The 13286-nt window shown below is 48.4% G+C and overlaps 1 protein-coding gene across 1 annotated transcript in view; it reads left to right on the forward strand.

Moving 5' to 3' along the window:
* The window catches only part of ZCCHC14 (zinc finger CCHC-type containing 14), a 49706-nt gene that overhangs the window by 12245 nt on the left and 24175 nt on the right, over positions 1 to 13286 (forward strand). The window contains exon 3 of the mRNA XM_066583464.1: positions 4636 to 4759. Within this exon, the coding sequence (XP_066439561.1) occupies positions 4636 to 4759 (124 nt within the window). The remainder of the gene's footprint in view (positions 1 to 4635; positions 4760 to 13286) is intronic.

Raw genomic sequence — 13286 nt, forward strand, 5'->3', positions numbered from 1 at the left:
CACCATGCTCATAATGGGCAGGCCTTGGCGGAGGGGGCATAGCCTCCTATTGCCTGGTACATTTAAGTACAGCTCTATAGCAGTTCATAGCTGGCATAGACTTACCTTTCTGGCGTGCAGGACGGGGCACACCCCTTAATAGAATAGATGGTCTGCTCCAGCATAGCTTACTTCAAGGTGGAACTGCTGCCATTGCTTTATTTCTCTGTGCCCCCGTTTGCAAAGCGTTATTGTCTATGCGCTCCTGTTCCCCACAATCGCCCCCGTTACTTTGCATGGCTGATATGGAAGCAACGGAGATCCGGCCGCCGAGGGGAAGCTGCAGCCCCGCATACAGGTAAGCACTGGAGAGCCATGCTTCCTCTGCTGCTCGCTGGCAGTATGTGGCTCAGCTTCCGGATCTCCTCGGCCTGGGAGCCTGATCTCAGAGTATGGTGTAAATCCCATGAGATCACGCTGCTGGAACCTCCCAGTTGTCAATCTTGTTTGATCAGCTTGCATATTGGCTGCTAAAACAAAAGTGTCCGATTTCAGGGGAGCAGGCAAAAGAAAATGTTTGGCACTCGTGTCCTGGAGGAATCTATGGTGGGTGGTATTTTATTTGGGCCTCTTGGGTATGTTCACACATGGTGGTAAAGCTGTGGACTGTCTGCATTGGAAAACCCACAGCATTTATGCATCAACAATGCGCCCGTTGGTGTGGATAGGCACCTGATTTTCTGCAGCACGTAATGCTGAGCCTGAAACATGAGCATTGCCAGCACCAAGAACGCAGTGCCCACCGCCAGCCGGCAATCGCTACTGAGCGCCGCTGCAGGTGGAGCGATGCGGAAGTGGGAAATGATTGCTATGCTCAGTGGGTGATGGTGTGCTTAAATTGGCTACAGATCCGCAGTTGAATCTGAGTCACAATCCACACCAATGGTGCAAATTTAGATTTGGAAAATTGGGTTTGTGTGGCTGTAGCTTTAAGGTCTTGTTCACACGGGCGGCACGGCATCGCCGCAATATTGCATCGCTGGTCCGTGCGATATTGCTGGTTTCTCACGGTGATGGCACGATTTTGTAGCCCCACATGCAAGGACTTTCAGGGTAGGTGTGGGGGCTTGAAATATAAGCCCTAGCTGCAGGGAAAAAAAAGAGTATACATCACCTTAGAAGCGCTGTCCGCGACTCTGCTGCATCTTCCTGGTCCCCCGACACTGTATTTCATCTCTTCTGGCTGATGATTGAAAAATCCCCGGCCCCTGGAAGTGCTGGCTGCGATTGGCTGACACTTAGCTAATCAGAGCCAGCACACAATGAATGGCTGTGATTGGTTCATCAAGCGCGAGCTGTGATTGGATAAGCATTAACCAATCGGAGGCAGCGCTTCCAAGAGGCGGGGATTTTACAATGCCCAGCCAGAAGAGATGAAGGAGAAGAGTGCCAGAGACCCGGGGAGAAGACGCGCCGGAGATGACAGCGCTTCTAACATGATGTATACTTTTTACAAAAAGTGTTTCCTGCAGTTAGGCCTTAGGTTATGGCTTTGACAGTAGGATTTCCTACTGTGTATCAGGGAGGAAGGTTCTATAGGAAAACGTGGGCTACAAAACCTCACGAGTCGCGGGCATATGGCGGGACCCGCAAGGTTTGTGTCGGGATGTTGCATGCTACAAAACCTTGCACATGGGGATTAACCCATAGCAAAGCATGGGCTTCACATACATGCGATTTGTAGCAATGCCACTTTGTCGCCCGTGTGACCAAGGCCTAAGGATGCATTCACACATAGCGGAAATGCAATATATAAAGCGAAGCCAGGCAGCATCTGATGTATAACAATAAGTAGAAAAACTTTTTATTCCTCCATATTAAAAAGAGACTGGCGACGTTTCGGCTTCGCCTCAAGCCTTTCTCTGGGCTTGAGAAAGGCTTCAGGCGAAGCCGAAACGTCGCCAGTAGCTACTCAGGTACTTAATAGCTTATTAGTGTGCAAATGAAGCCTTTAGCTGAATGCAGTTAATAGCCCAAGGGCTCTTATCTGCTTCCAGTTCCTTTGTTCTCCGCTGGGAAACAATGCTATCAGCACCACCAATGGAGAACTCCTGATAAGACCACACGATTTTAGGTTTACCTGAATTTAGCAATCAGCAGGCAGTGCATGAAATGTGCACAATGGCCGCGTGTTTAGACGCAACGATTATCACTCAAACGATCGCATTTTAGCGATATATATATTTTTTTGAGCGATCATAGAACTGGCTCTGGTTAATTACTCCATTCTGATCCAAGTACTTGCATACATGCTGGTTTGTTAGTTCAAAGACCTTTCCCGGTATGGAAGTCAGGCTCACAGGCCTGTAGTTTCCTGGATCCACCTTCTTCCCTTTTTTTGAAGATAGGGACAACATTTGCCCTTCTCCAGTCTTCTGGGACTTCTCCTGTTCTCCAGGAATTCTCACAGATTATAGCGAGTGGTTCAGCAATTACCTCCGCTGCTTCCTTTAGTATCCTAGGATGTAATTCATCTGGACCTTGAGACTTGGATTCATGTAAGTTAGCTAAGTGTTCCCTCACCATCTCTCTGCTTACAGATAGCCTGCATTCATGTATCCTCCAATACCACAGGGACGATCAGCTGATGTTACTTCTACTTTCTGGGAGAAAACAGATACAAAATAGGAATTTATAAGTCCGTCCTTCTCAGCATCATTCTTTTTTTTTAAATTCGTTTTATTTATTGATAATATGCAGTTTGTGAGATACACAGTGAAGTAAACTTTACATTACACATGGTGATATAGACAGTAACGGTTGTATATATTGGATTAACATCAACTTAGTTGCTGTGTCTCTCGAACTATCTGTTCGCATATTGTAACAGTAAACTTTTAAATTTATATAAAAGAACAATAAAATAACATCGGACTCTCCTCTTCCTTTTTCCTTTTGGAGTTGGGGGATTCGGGGTTGTAGCTCTTCCAGGCGCTTGTCAGTGGGGAGGGGGGGGGGGGGGTATTAGGAAATGGAAAAAGGGGGGGGGAGGGGATTAACGTGGGGTAAGTTAACGTTTTCATCAGTGGTCTCTCAGCATCATTCTTAACCAATTCCCCATTTTCATCTTGTAAACATCCAATAGCATCTTTGAGTTTTCTTTTGCCTTTGACCCCCAAATCCTTTTTTATTGCTTTTGGTCTCTCTTACAAGCCTCAATTCATTATCAGCTGTATCTTTTCTGACACTTGCCCTACAGTTTCTGCAGACCCCATTATATTCTTCTTTAGATATTTCCCCCTCTTTCCATTTGATAAACCTATTTCTCTTCCTCTTTAACATGTGTACAAGTTCTGTGTTCATCCATCCGGGTCTCTTTAAATGCTTCCCATTCTCCCTTCTTTTAGGGATTGGTAACGATTGTGCTTTGAGAATCTCATTCCACAATATTTCCCAACCTTCTTGGACATTTCTGTCCTTAAGAACATCCAGCCATTGGATTCTTCCTCTTTCTGAGTCCATTACAATCTACCTTTCTGAAATCCAACCTTACGGTCTGAGTCTTCTCAGGTCTTCCTCCCCTTGTTATCCAACATCCAAGGATATCATGATCACTGCCTCCTAAGGTCCCAGCCACCCTTACTTCCCCAACCATTCCCTCCCTGTTGGTAAGAATTAGGTCCAAGATAGCAGATCTCCTTGTTTTCTCTTCTACCTTCTAGAAGATAAAGTTGTCAGCAAGAGCGGATAAGGATCTGTTGGATCCATTACTTAGTTTGTGATCGGGGTCTCTTGTTCCTCTACATTCCTTCTGTATTGTTTGTTCTTTCTTCCCACTTCTAATAACGAGGTTCTCGGCTGTGTTCACTAGCTGTATATTTTTGCCTTTCACTTCCCTTCCCATATTGTTCTAGTGTAGTATCTTTGTAGATCCCCTATAAAACTCTCTTGAAGGACAAGTGGCAATGTATTATATTCTGGTCACTATTTCCCCGGTGCGCCCGCTCTGCACCCCCGTTATTCTGTCAGGTCTGTTGGTTAGTATGAACTCCACAATGGCCGCCCCTCTAGTGGGGTCCCGTACAGGTTGGGTAATTATCTTTAGTAATTGGCAGGAAGTTGTTCCCCTCATGAGATCCGCAGGTTCGGCTCCCCAGTTTATATCCGGATAGTTACAGCCCCCCATAATAATGACCTCTCTGTGATTTGCTGCTTCAGTAATGGATCTTCAGTGGCTTCTCTTATATTTGGTGTCTATAGAAACCCCATATGGGGATTTTAGTATTGTTCTGCCTCCATGTATTTCCACCCATAGAGACTCCACATGTTCATCTCCCTCGTATATGTCTTCTATGTGTGAATGCTGCCTAAGAGTGCTTTACCAGCAATCCAACATGTATCCCCTCTCCACAGTGCTGTCATTCCTATTAGGAGCGAGCGGCGCAGTGGTCACGCACGCTACCCCGCCAATCACACAGGAACCCATGATTGTGGTATCCCTATTGATAATACACTCCTCACACATTATGGGAAGTCCTAAACTCAACGGTACATCTTTTCTAGTTGGCGTCATAAACTAATCAGCAGCTGCGTAATAAGGCCTGTATGTACAGGGGATGGTCCTGGCTGATATTGTATGTCTGCTCTGTCTCACAGATGACTCCAAGAACGGAGACGCTGATAAGCAGCATCGGAAACAGCTTAGCAAATGCACTACACACATCAGCACATTCCATAGAAGATCCCATACTCAAGAGGCCTTCGGGGAAGCACTCCAAAGGTAAGCCGGGGCAGCCTCACCTGTACACGGGGTCAGAGGTCGTCCGTTACGGGCACCTGATTTACAGTGTTGAGCTTCAGTTGTCAGAAACTTTCCAAAAGGGCGATGCAATTTGTTTTTTTTGTTTTTGTTTTTTTTTCTTTCAGAAATGTGTGCAAATGTATTTATTAATTTGCGGTTTCAGAACTTTCTAACATTTTCCTGCAATCCTAGAATTGTCCCACAAGAATGGCAGCAGCTCTCCATCGGGCATCTCGGTGAAGCAGGTTGCTCGCTGTGGACCCTATGAGTTAGAGGGGTTTTACCGGAACACACAATAAATCAAAAGGGTTTAAAATGAATGTAATATTCCCTGCTCAGCTCTGTGCCCGCTGCACGGAACCTGCAAGAAGCGGCGGGCGGTCATGTGCTGTTCATGTGACAGCTCAGCCATTCGCAGGCGTCAGTGGCCATAGAAGAATCACCACTGAAGCCTGTGAGGGCACAATGACCTATGTGTGACCGCCCACCACTACTTCCACATCCGTGTGGTGGGCATCGGAGCTGCAGCGCTGGGCGCGGAGCTTCTGGGGTAGGTGAGTACTTAGTTTATTTTCATTTTGCACCCTTTTTGATTTCTTTTTGTTGTTGTTGTGTGTGTATCCTGGAAAACCCTCTTTTAAGGTTTTATGGCCCCTTTACACTGGGCGACTTTAAGGCGCAGAAGTGTCCAAAGTCCCTTTAGCAACTATTATTGCTGTAAAAGCATAGAAGCTCTAGTACTTCTGTGGATGGAAGCGGTGCGGGCCCGAGATCTCTGGCCGCGCTCCAGCTGCGCACTGCTATTGTTGGCCAGAGCGGTGGTAACGTGTCGCACACTCGGTGTAGCCACGCACGCCCTGTCAGGACTTGCACTTGTAATTTGCCTCGGGAGATCCTTATTCGATTATTGTGGCAGTTGTAAAGTCTCTGACAGGTTCTCCCTGGATGAGGTGTTACTGTGCAGTCATGAATCCATAGAGTTGACACGCTAACGCCTGAGGGATGTGGCGCACATCATGGAGCTTAGAAGATGAGCGGTGCTGGAGGTGTCAGGAGTTAGCAGCAGGCATTAAAGAGGCTATCCAGAACCTTTTTGGTGGCCTGTCCCCTGAATAGGTCATTAGGAGTAGTTCTACATAGTAACATAGTATGTTAGGCTGAAGGGAGGCAGTGTCCATCTAGTTCAGCCTGTGTGTCTCCCCCCCCCCCCCCCCCCCCCTCGTTGATCCAGAAGAAGGCTAAAAAAACAATGAGGCAGAAGCCAATTAGCCTCCTTGTGGGAAAAAATTCCTTGCCAACTCCATAATGGCAGTCAGAATAATCCCTGGATCAATGTTTGAAAATGCCTGCCTGACTCCCAAGACCCGGATCAACAACCCGCTGATCACCTAATGTCTGTATCCTGTAATATCATAGCGCTCTACAAAGACATCTAGTCCCTCTTAAACCCCTCTATGGATCCTGCCATCACCACGTCCTCAGGCAGAGAGTTCCACAGTCTCACTGCTCTTACAGTAAAGAACCCCCTTCTATGTTGATCAGTTGAGGTTCACCATTCCGTACCCCATTGAATTCACTGGGATCTGCGCCTGTAATAGTATCATGAGCCACTGCAGCCCAGACAGAGCTGTAAGCTTCCAGTTGTGTCTGCACTGACAGCAGGTCCGTGAACAGCTAATCAGCAGGGATCCCAAGCGCTAGACCCCACGATCAGCTATTTATGACCTATCCTGCCAAGTGATTTAAGAGTAAAGGTCCTCGGAAACCTCCTTTTAACCCCTTCGCGCTCCAGGGCGTAAACTTACGGCCTGGGGAAAACGCGAGATCATAAGTGATCTCGCGCTATCCCACAGTGGGAGGCGGCGGTCAGTCATAGCCTCCTGCTGCAACAACGGGGGAGCATCGGAGATGTGCCCCCGCTGTTAACCCCTTCCCTGCCGCAATCTATGTAGATTGCGGCATGGGAAGGGTTCACAGACAGAGCGCGCTCCCTCTATGAAGTTGCCGGGCTCTCGCAATATAATCGCAGAGCGCCCGGCTTGTTGCCAGGTACTGGCGTCCTGTATTGCCATAGCCTGTGATCGCTGTATAAGCGATAAGGCATGGCAGGAGAGAAGTCCTGCCATGCCTTATCACAGCGATCATCAGTGCTGTGCTGCAAGTCCCTCAGAGGGACACAGATGGTGTAAAAAAAAATGTACAAAAAAGAAAAATGTAAAAAAAAAACCCCTTTTTTGTGCTTTTTGTCATATTAGCGTAAAAAAAATTAAAACCCCATATATTTGGTATTGTCACGTTTGTAACGACGCGTACAAGAAGTTGCACATGCTTTTGACTGTACACCAAAAAAAAACTCAGGCAAAATGCTAATTTTTAACGTTTTGCCTCCCTAAAAACACAATAAAGGTGATCAAAAAAGCCATCTGTACCCCAAAATGGTACCAATAAAAACTACAGCTCGCCTCGCAAGAAATGAGCCCCTCACAGAGCTCCGTCCATGGGGAAATAAAAAAGTTACTTTCAATGCAGCGATTTAGAAAGAAGAAAAGATTTCCATAAAAGGGTTTTTATTGCAGAAAAGTGGAAAAAAAAATATAAGGATTATGGTATCGTAACCGTGCCGACCCGCAGAAAAATGTATCGTGTCGTGTGTGCTGCATGATTAACGCTGTGAAAAAACTCCACAAACTACGGCAGAATTGATGCACTTCTCTCGCTGCGATCATAAAAAAGATTAATAAAAGTTTTACAATACGGTCAGCGGACCCAAAAACGGCACCGATAAAAACTACAGCGCGCCTCGCAAAAAACAAGTGACGACGGAAAAGTGAAAAGGTTATGAAAATCCGCCAAAAATCATTGCGTCCTTAAGCCCAAAAGAGGCCGTGTCCCTAAGGGGTTAATAGAAGCTTGTCACCATGTTGCTGGCCCTTGAACACCATCTACGTTTCCATGTGTGACGTCACGAGGCGTCGAGCGGTACCTTTCATCAGTCTGGACCCCCTCTTGACACACCGTGCACCATAAGCTAATTAGCGCTGGAGGGTCCGGTCCGAGCGCTCCGCCTGTCTATTGTACTAATGAGCGCCCCCATTCGTGCTCAGTGACTCCTCAGCTCAGCCCGCTGGAGACGGGATGCATTGCACCTTCGATGGGGGAGCGGCCACATGTGCTGTGACTCCTCGGGCCGCACCGTCGTCAGCGTGGCACAAGCGCATAAAGGTGGAATGTTTTCAGTGGGCGAAGCTGGAGATGTTACTGAGCAAAGAGGGTGTTTTTTAGTACAATGGGCAGGGAGAGAGCCTGGTCCGCTGGCAGAGGACGACCCATCGGAGGGTCCACGGCTAATGAGCTTATGATCATCAGGGGCCGTAACTCGAGATGAAAGCCGGACTGAAACAAAAGGTACCGCTGGCTTAAAAGTATATTGTGTCACTAGGCCAAAAATATGGTGACAGACTTGTATTAAAGGGACCTCCCAGCAGCCACACGCATGGCCTACCCACAGGATGTCTGGGGTGGGTAGCAGAAGATGGCGGGGACCACTGTCTATCCACCTTTTGTTCTGCTGTTTCTGAGACACCCATGGACTTCTGGTAACTTTGGGGGGAGCGGGCGACATGTCTCTTTGGACCCCCATGAGAAATTAAGAATCCGAGCTTCTGATCAGCATTTTGTAACCCGCCCCTCTGCTCCCGCGGGGCCGATGTAGGGCAATAGGGTGTTTACCCGCAGTAATGATGGGACCAGGTGGAGACGTGACGGGTGTCCAACCAGGGACTGGAGCAGAACTGCACTCCATTCTTGGTGAACCCATTTAATGTTTTAATGTAGTAGAATTATTATGTGTCTGTATGTATAACGAGGGAAGGGATTAATCACTGCGACCCCCCAACATGGGCTGCAGCGGGCGGGGGGCACCTCTCTGAGCACGGCCTTCCCCCCTCTCTGCGCTCCATTACCGCCTGTTATCTGATCTCCTCAGTTATTGTAGATTGCATATCCAAGCCAAGGCATGCGGCCGACAGCTGCTGCCGTATACCCTTAATCTGCTGTGTGGATATATTAACTCCCTCTCTGCTGGGAGGAGCGAGTGGCCCTGATTTCCGCTCGTCAGTGAGCTGAAGACGGGTGAAGTAGTTGCGTGTACCCGGTGTGATTGATCTCGCCCCACTGTGTTCACGGAGTCGGGCGCCCTAATATTACAGCCCAGCCTGGTTGGGTGGTCACAGGTTACAGTACGACTTGCTGCGGCTCCCCCTCATTGGGTCTGGTCCAGGCACCCCTGATCTCCCCATTGTGGGGGGAGGAGCAGCTGTCGGCCCTTCGGGACGTCAGTAAGCTTTGTAAGTAATGTGGGGACAACCCGTCTCTGCAGCTGCTCTGGCTTATGGGGGCGCACCATCCCCCACTTTGTGCCCCTTATGGAGTGAAGCAGATCCCTGGACACCCCACCCCCAAAGCCGACAGCCAAATGTCCAACTCCTCCTGGAAGGGCCTACTGGGTGCGTTCCTGCGGCGTCCTCTCGCCACGTCTGGGATCTGGGTATTCCTGCCCGCTCTACCGTGTAAACAGGAAGTGCGGCGGCGAGATCTGAACAGCGGTCGCTATCTTGTGGTTGTCGCACAGCAATGGCTGCAGATTTCACTATGAAATAAGTGGAAATTTAAAATATCAGCGTTTTTAACCCCTTGAGGACGCAGACTTTTTTTTTTTTTTTCCCCCTCTTCCTCACTTAAAAACCCACTTTTTTTTCTTTGTGCGTCCACAGCCATCCGAGGGCTTGTTCTTCACAGGATAGGTTGGATTTTTAGATGGTCCCACTTAATGTACCTAAAAACACTTACATTTTACATAAATAGGGTAAATGAGAGGTGGGGGGGGGGCAATTGTGCAAAAATTATTTTTTTTTTTGGGGGGGGGGGGGGGTTGTCTTGATGGCCTGCTGACTGTCCACCGTGTAGGATAAGTAAAACATTAGCAAGTCAGGCTCTTACAGATGGGGTGATACCAAATATGGCTTGTTATGTGTGTTATAAATGGGGAGGGGGTCGTGTGTTGATTGTTTTTTTGTTTTTTCACTTTTTTTTTCTATCTTTTTTTTTTTTTGTAATAAGTTACCATCTTATTTTTTCTTTGCCCCAATAGTGGAATGCAGTATATTCTATTAGCCAAATGCAGTATATTCTATTAGCCTAATGCAGTATATTCTATTAGCCTAATGCAGTATATTCTATTAGCCTGGGCAAAGGTCACAGGCATGGCTTAAGAGGAAAAATCAATCGCCGTCTGGGGGGGCCTTCACCAGACCCCAGGCTGCCATGACAAATTAACGGCACCCTTCAATCTCATCGTGGGGGTCTGTCTGGGAAACAGAGGAAGCCCCTTCCCTCTGTCAGGCCTTTGAAATGCTGCTGTCAATACTGACAGCAGCATCTAAAGGGTTAACAGCCAGGATTGCCTTTTATGGAATGGTTTGGCTGTCAAGCACGCCTCCGACCTACACGACTGTAGATGTCCCCACGGGATTAAACCTCAGACCTGCATGGATGCCACTGTAATGAGACCAGTTAATGCCATTTCAGGATCTGTAGAAAGCTGTGTGGCGCCTGCGCTGCTGCTGGTGGTGGGTGTCACCCAGCTGGATAAGGCCTAAAGGGTTCAAGCAGATGCGCCATATTTGTATAATTGGTGGCCTCCTATTTTTTTTCGATAGAATGGTAGCAGCATACGCCAGGAGACTACCAATCTGCGCCTGACCTCTAGGTATTGGCAGCATTGATGGCACGGGCGCACGTTCTCCTTTCAGTCTTAGAGCCCAAGATCTAGACAATAGCGGAGTGGAATTTCTGTGAATAATGGCATCTGGCAGCGTGGCCTCTGTCCCGCGGATGACTCATCACTGGCGCTGCCACAGATGGAAGTGTTTTACTCCCAGCGTACTGTACGGAAAATATGTGCAGCCACAAAGAAGATTGGCTTTCATCAGCATTTGCTGACGTAGAATATTTTCTGGCGCTGCTGCGCTCCATGGTGGCGGGGGGGGGGGGGGGGCATCTCGCTGCACGATTTCTGCCCTTGACCCCGTGCTCCTCTTCCGGAGCTCTGATGAGGTTGTGTCGGAATCACTCGTTCTTTCCATACAGAAAAAAAAAAGGGCTGAGCAGAATCCACTCCTCCGTCCAAACAATGAGAAGTGCAGACGTAGCAAATACTTGGTGTACAGCATGCTTCTATAAGCAGGAGCGCAGGCCGGCCATGATGGCTTCCACAGGACAGTCACTCAGCTTCTCCAGATTCCTGAATGCCAAATGTTGCCTAAAATAAATTTCTTGGACTTTCTAACAGTAATTAATTGCTGGCTGATGGAGCTGAATCATATCCTCATTGTATGCTCTGCACTTTTGCGCGATTTGTCATAATCGATGAGTGTAGACGCGGGCATCAACATAACTCGTTAGCCCATGTCATCTTAGCTTGCCAAAAAAAAGAGTCGCTGTTGATCAAAAGTTGTCCAGTGTAAAGTTGCAGTTGTTTGAATTTGAATGATTGACTCCATAGTTGCTTCTTGTAAAGGTACCTTAACCCATTCATGCCACAGGATGTACATTTACATCCTAGGTATGCGGTGTTTACATGGAGCAGGATCGGGAGCCAATCCCACCTCATAGACAGCGAGTGCCAGCGGTCTTTGATGGGATGGCTATAACGGGAGACGACCAGTTCCAGCGCCATTGTGTCTAGGAGAAACCGAAAGGTGAGACTCCAGCGGGCAAAAAAGCGCAAAACTTGTATCACTGAGCAGCGGAAAAACATCTCCTGGTCAGATGGGGCCAGATTTATGTGCTGATGGGAGGGCAGAATTTGGCGCAAGCAGCATGAATCGCTGACCCCTTCCTGTCCGTCGGTCAAAACATGTCAGCAGCGCCATCTAATCTGCAGGGACTACAAGAAGCTTCCTGTCCACATGGGCCGATATTCCTGCAGGAGGATTTCATCACCGAATGGAATTGACGCCATGACTAATTGCTGCAGTTCCAAATGGCAACGCAGTATTATTGTATCTTGTCACCACCGGAAGTTATGGGAGGTGACAAGGTACCAGCTGTCAAACAATTTAGTAACGCCCCCAGCCTCTGATTGGTTGGGGGGCGTTAACAAATTCATACAGGGCAAGAGGACAGCGGCGAGGCAGGGAGCGGCAGCGCAGCTAGAGAACACCGGCCACTGCCGTTCTGCGACAGCAGCAAAAGAATATTGAGGCTGGGAGAGGTGCTGGAGGACACCAGTTAGTATACTAGCGGCGGCCTGTTGAATCCTCCAAGTGCCGTCCTGACACCGGAGGTGGACCGCACTAAGACTGCGTGGGAGGGCTGAGGCACAGCAGAGAGCAACAGGCAGTTAGTGAGGCAATAGACGGCCGGGATGGCGCTCACAGCCCCCATAGCGGCTGCAAAAAAGTGGCCGGATGGACCACTTAGAGAGCGCAGGGGCAGCTGCAGCGTTTGTAGTGATTTTTGGATGCCCTTAAGGGTTAGAGGTTAGTTTTCCTATTAGGCTTACAGTTTAGCTGTAAAGGCTTCTGCGTTTACAGCTAATAATGTAAGCCTAACTGGAAAACTAATCCCTAACCCTCCTGGCCAGGCAAAAAGCAGTAGAGAGGCTGCAGCTAGGACCTTACTGCATTCACCCAATCGGGAGCTAGGGGTGTGCCAGGGGCGTTCCTCCATCCTAGTTTCCTGGTGGTGACAAAATAGAATATTTACCAGCCAATGCTACTAGTTTGGGGACTGTAAGGCCAGGCGGACTGGATTCTGCATGCAGGAGGTCCACAGCGGATTCCGGTGCCGAGTCCCGGCGGCGACTCTGCATACCTGCTATTACTGTAATGTTAATGACCGCGGCGGCTCACTGGCGGCCATGCGCAGTAGAGCTTTTTTCTTAGTTTATTTGTATTCCCCCACCATCGCTTGGCAATGATGCGGGTACCCGCAGCCCATACACAGTATTAATTGCATGTGGGCTGTGGCTCGGACGGCCTGCATTAACATCAAAGGAGGCCATCCGCGCGGATTCCGTGGCAAAATAGAGCATGCTGCTGTTTTTCTTACACTGACGGAATATGCAATTTGTATCTGCAAGTGTGAATGAAAAAATGAAAATGCATGCCTTTCAATGCCCACATTTTACTGCAGATCTCCTGCATGGACTGCGATCACAGAATCCGAATCCGCCCATGTGAGCCCGGCCTAATAAAGGGGCTGTTAAGTGCATGATTGTTTTGTATTGTCAGACACATTGGTGAATCTGTGAGTGAACGTATCACAAGTCTAAACAGATTTGCTGGCAGAAGTTTGGGAAAGTTGGGTGGGTATTAGTGTACCTTGACGCCACCAGAAGCTAGGGGTTTGACAGGAGGAATGCCCCTCTCACACCCCCAGCTCCCGATTGGGTCAAGGCAGCAAGGTCCTAGCAGATTGATTAGTGCCAGCGATGCAGCCTTAC

This window comes from Eleutherodactylus coqui, chromosome 11 (assembly GCF_035609145.1).
Source record: "Eleutherodactylus coqui strain aEleCoq1 chromosome 11, aEleCoq1.hap1, whole genome shotgun sequence".
Taxonomy (NCBI): Eukaryota; Metazoa; Chordata; class Amphibia; order Anura; family Eleutherodactylidae; genus Eleutherodactylus; species Eleutherodactylus coqui.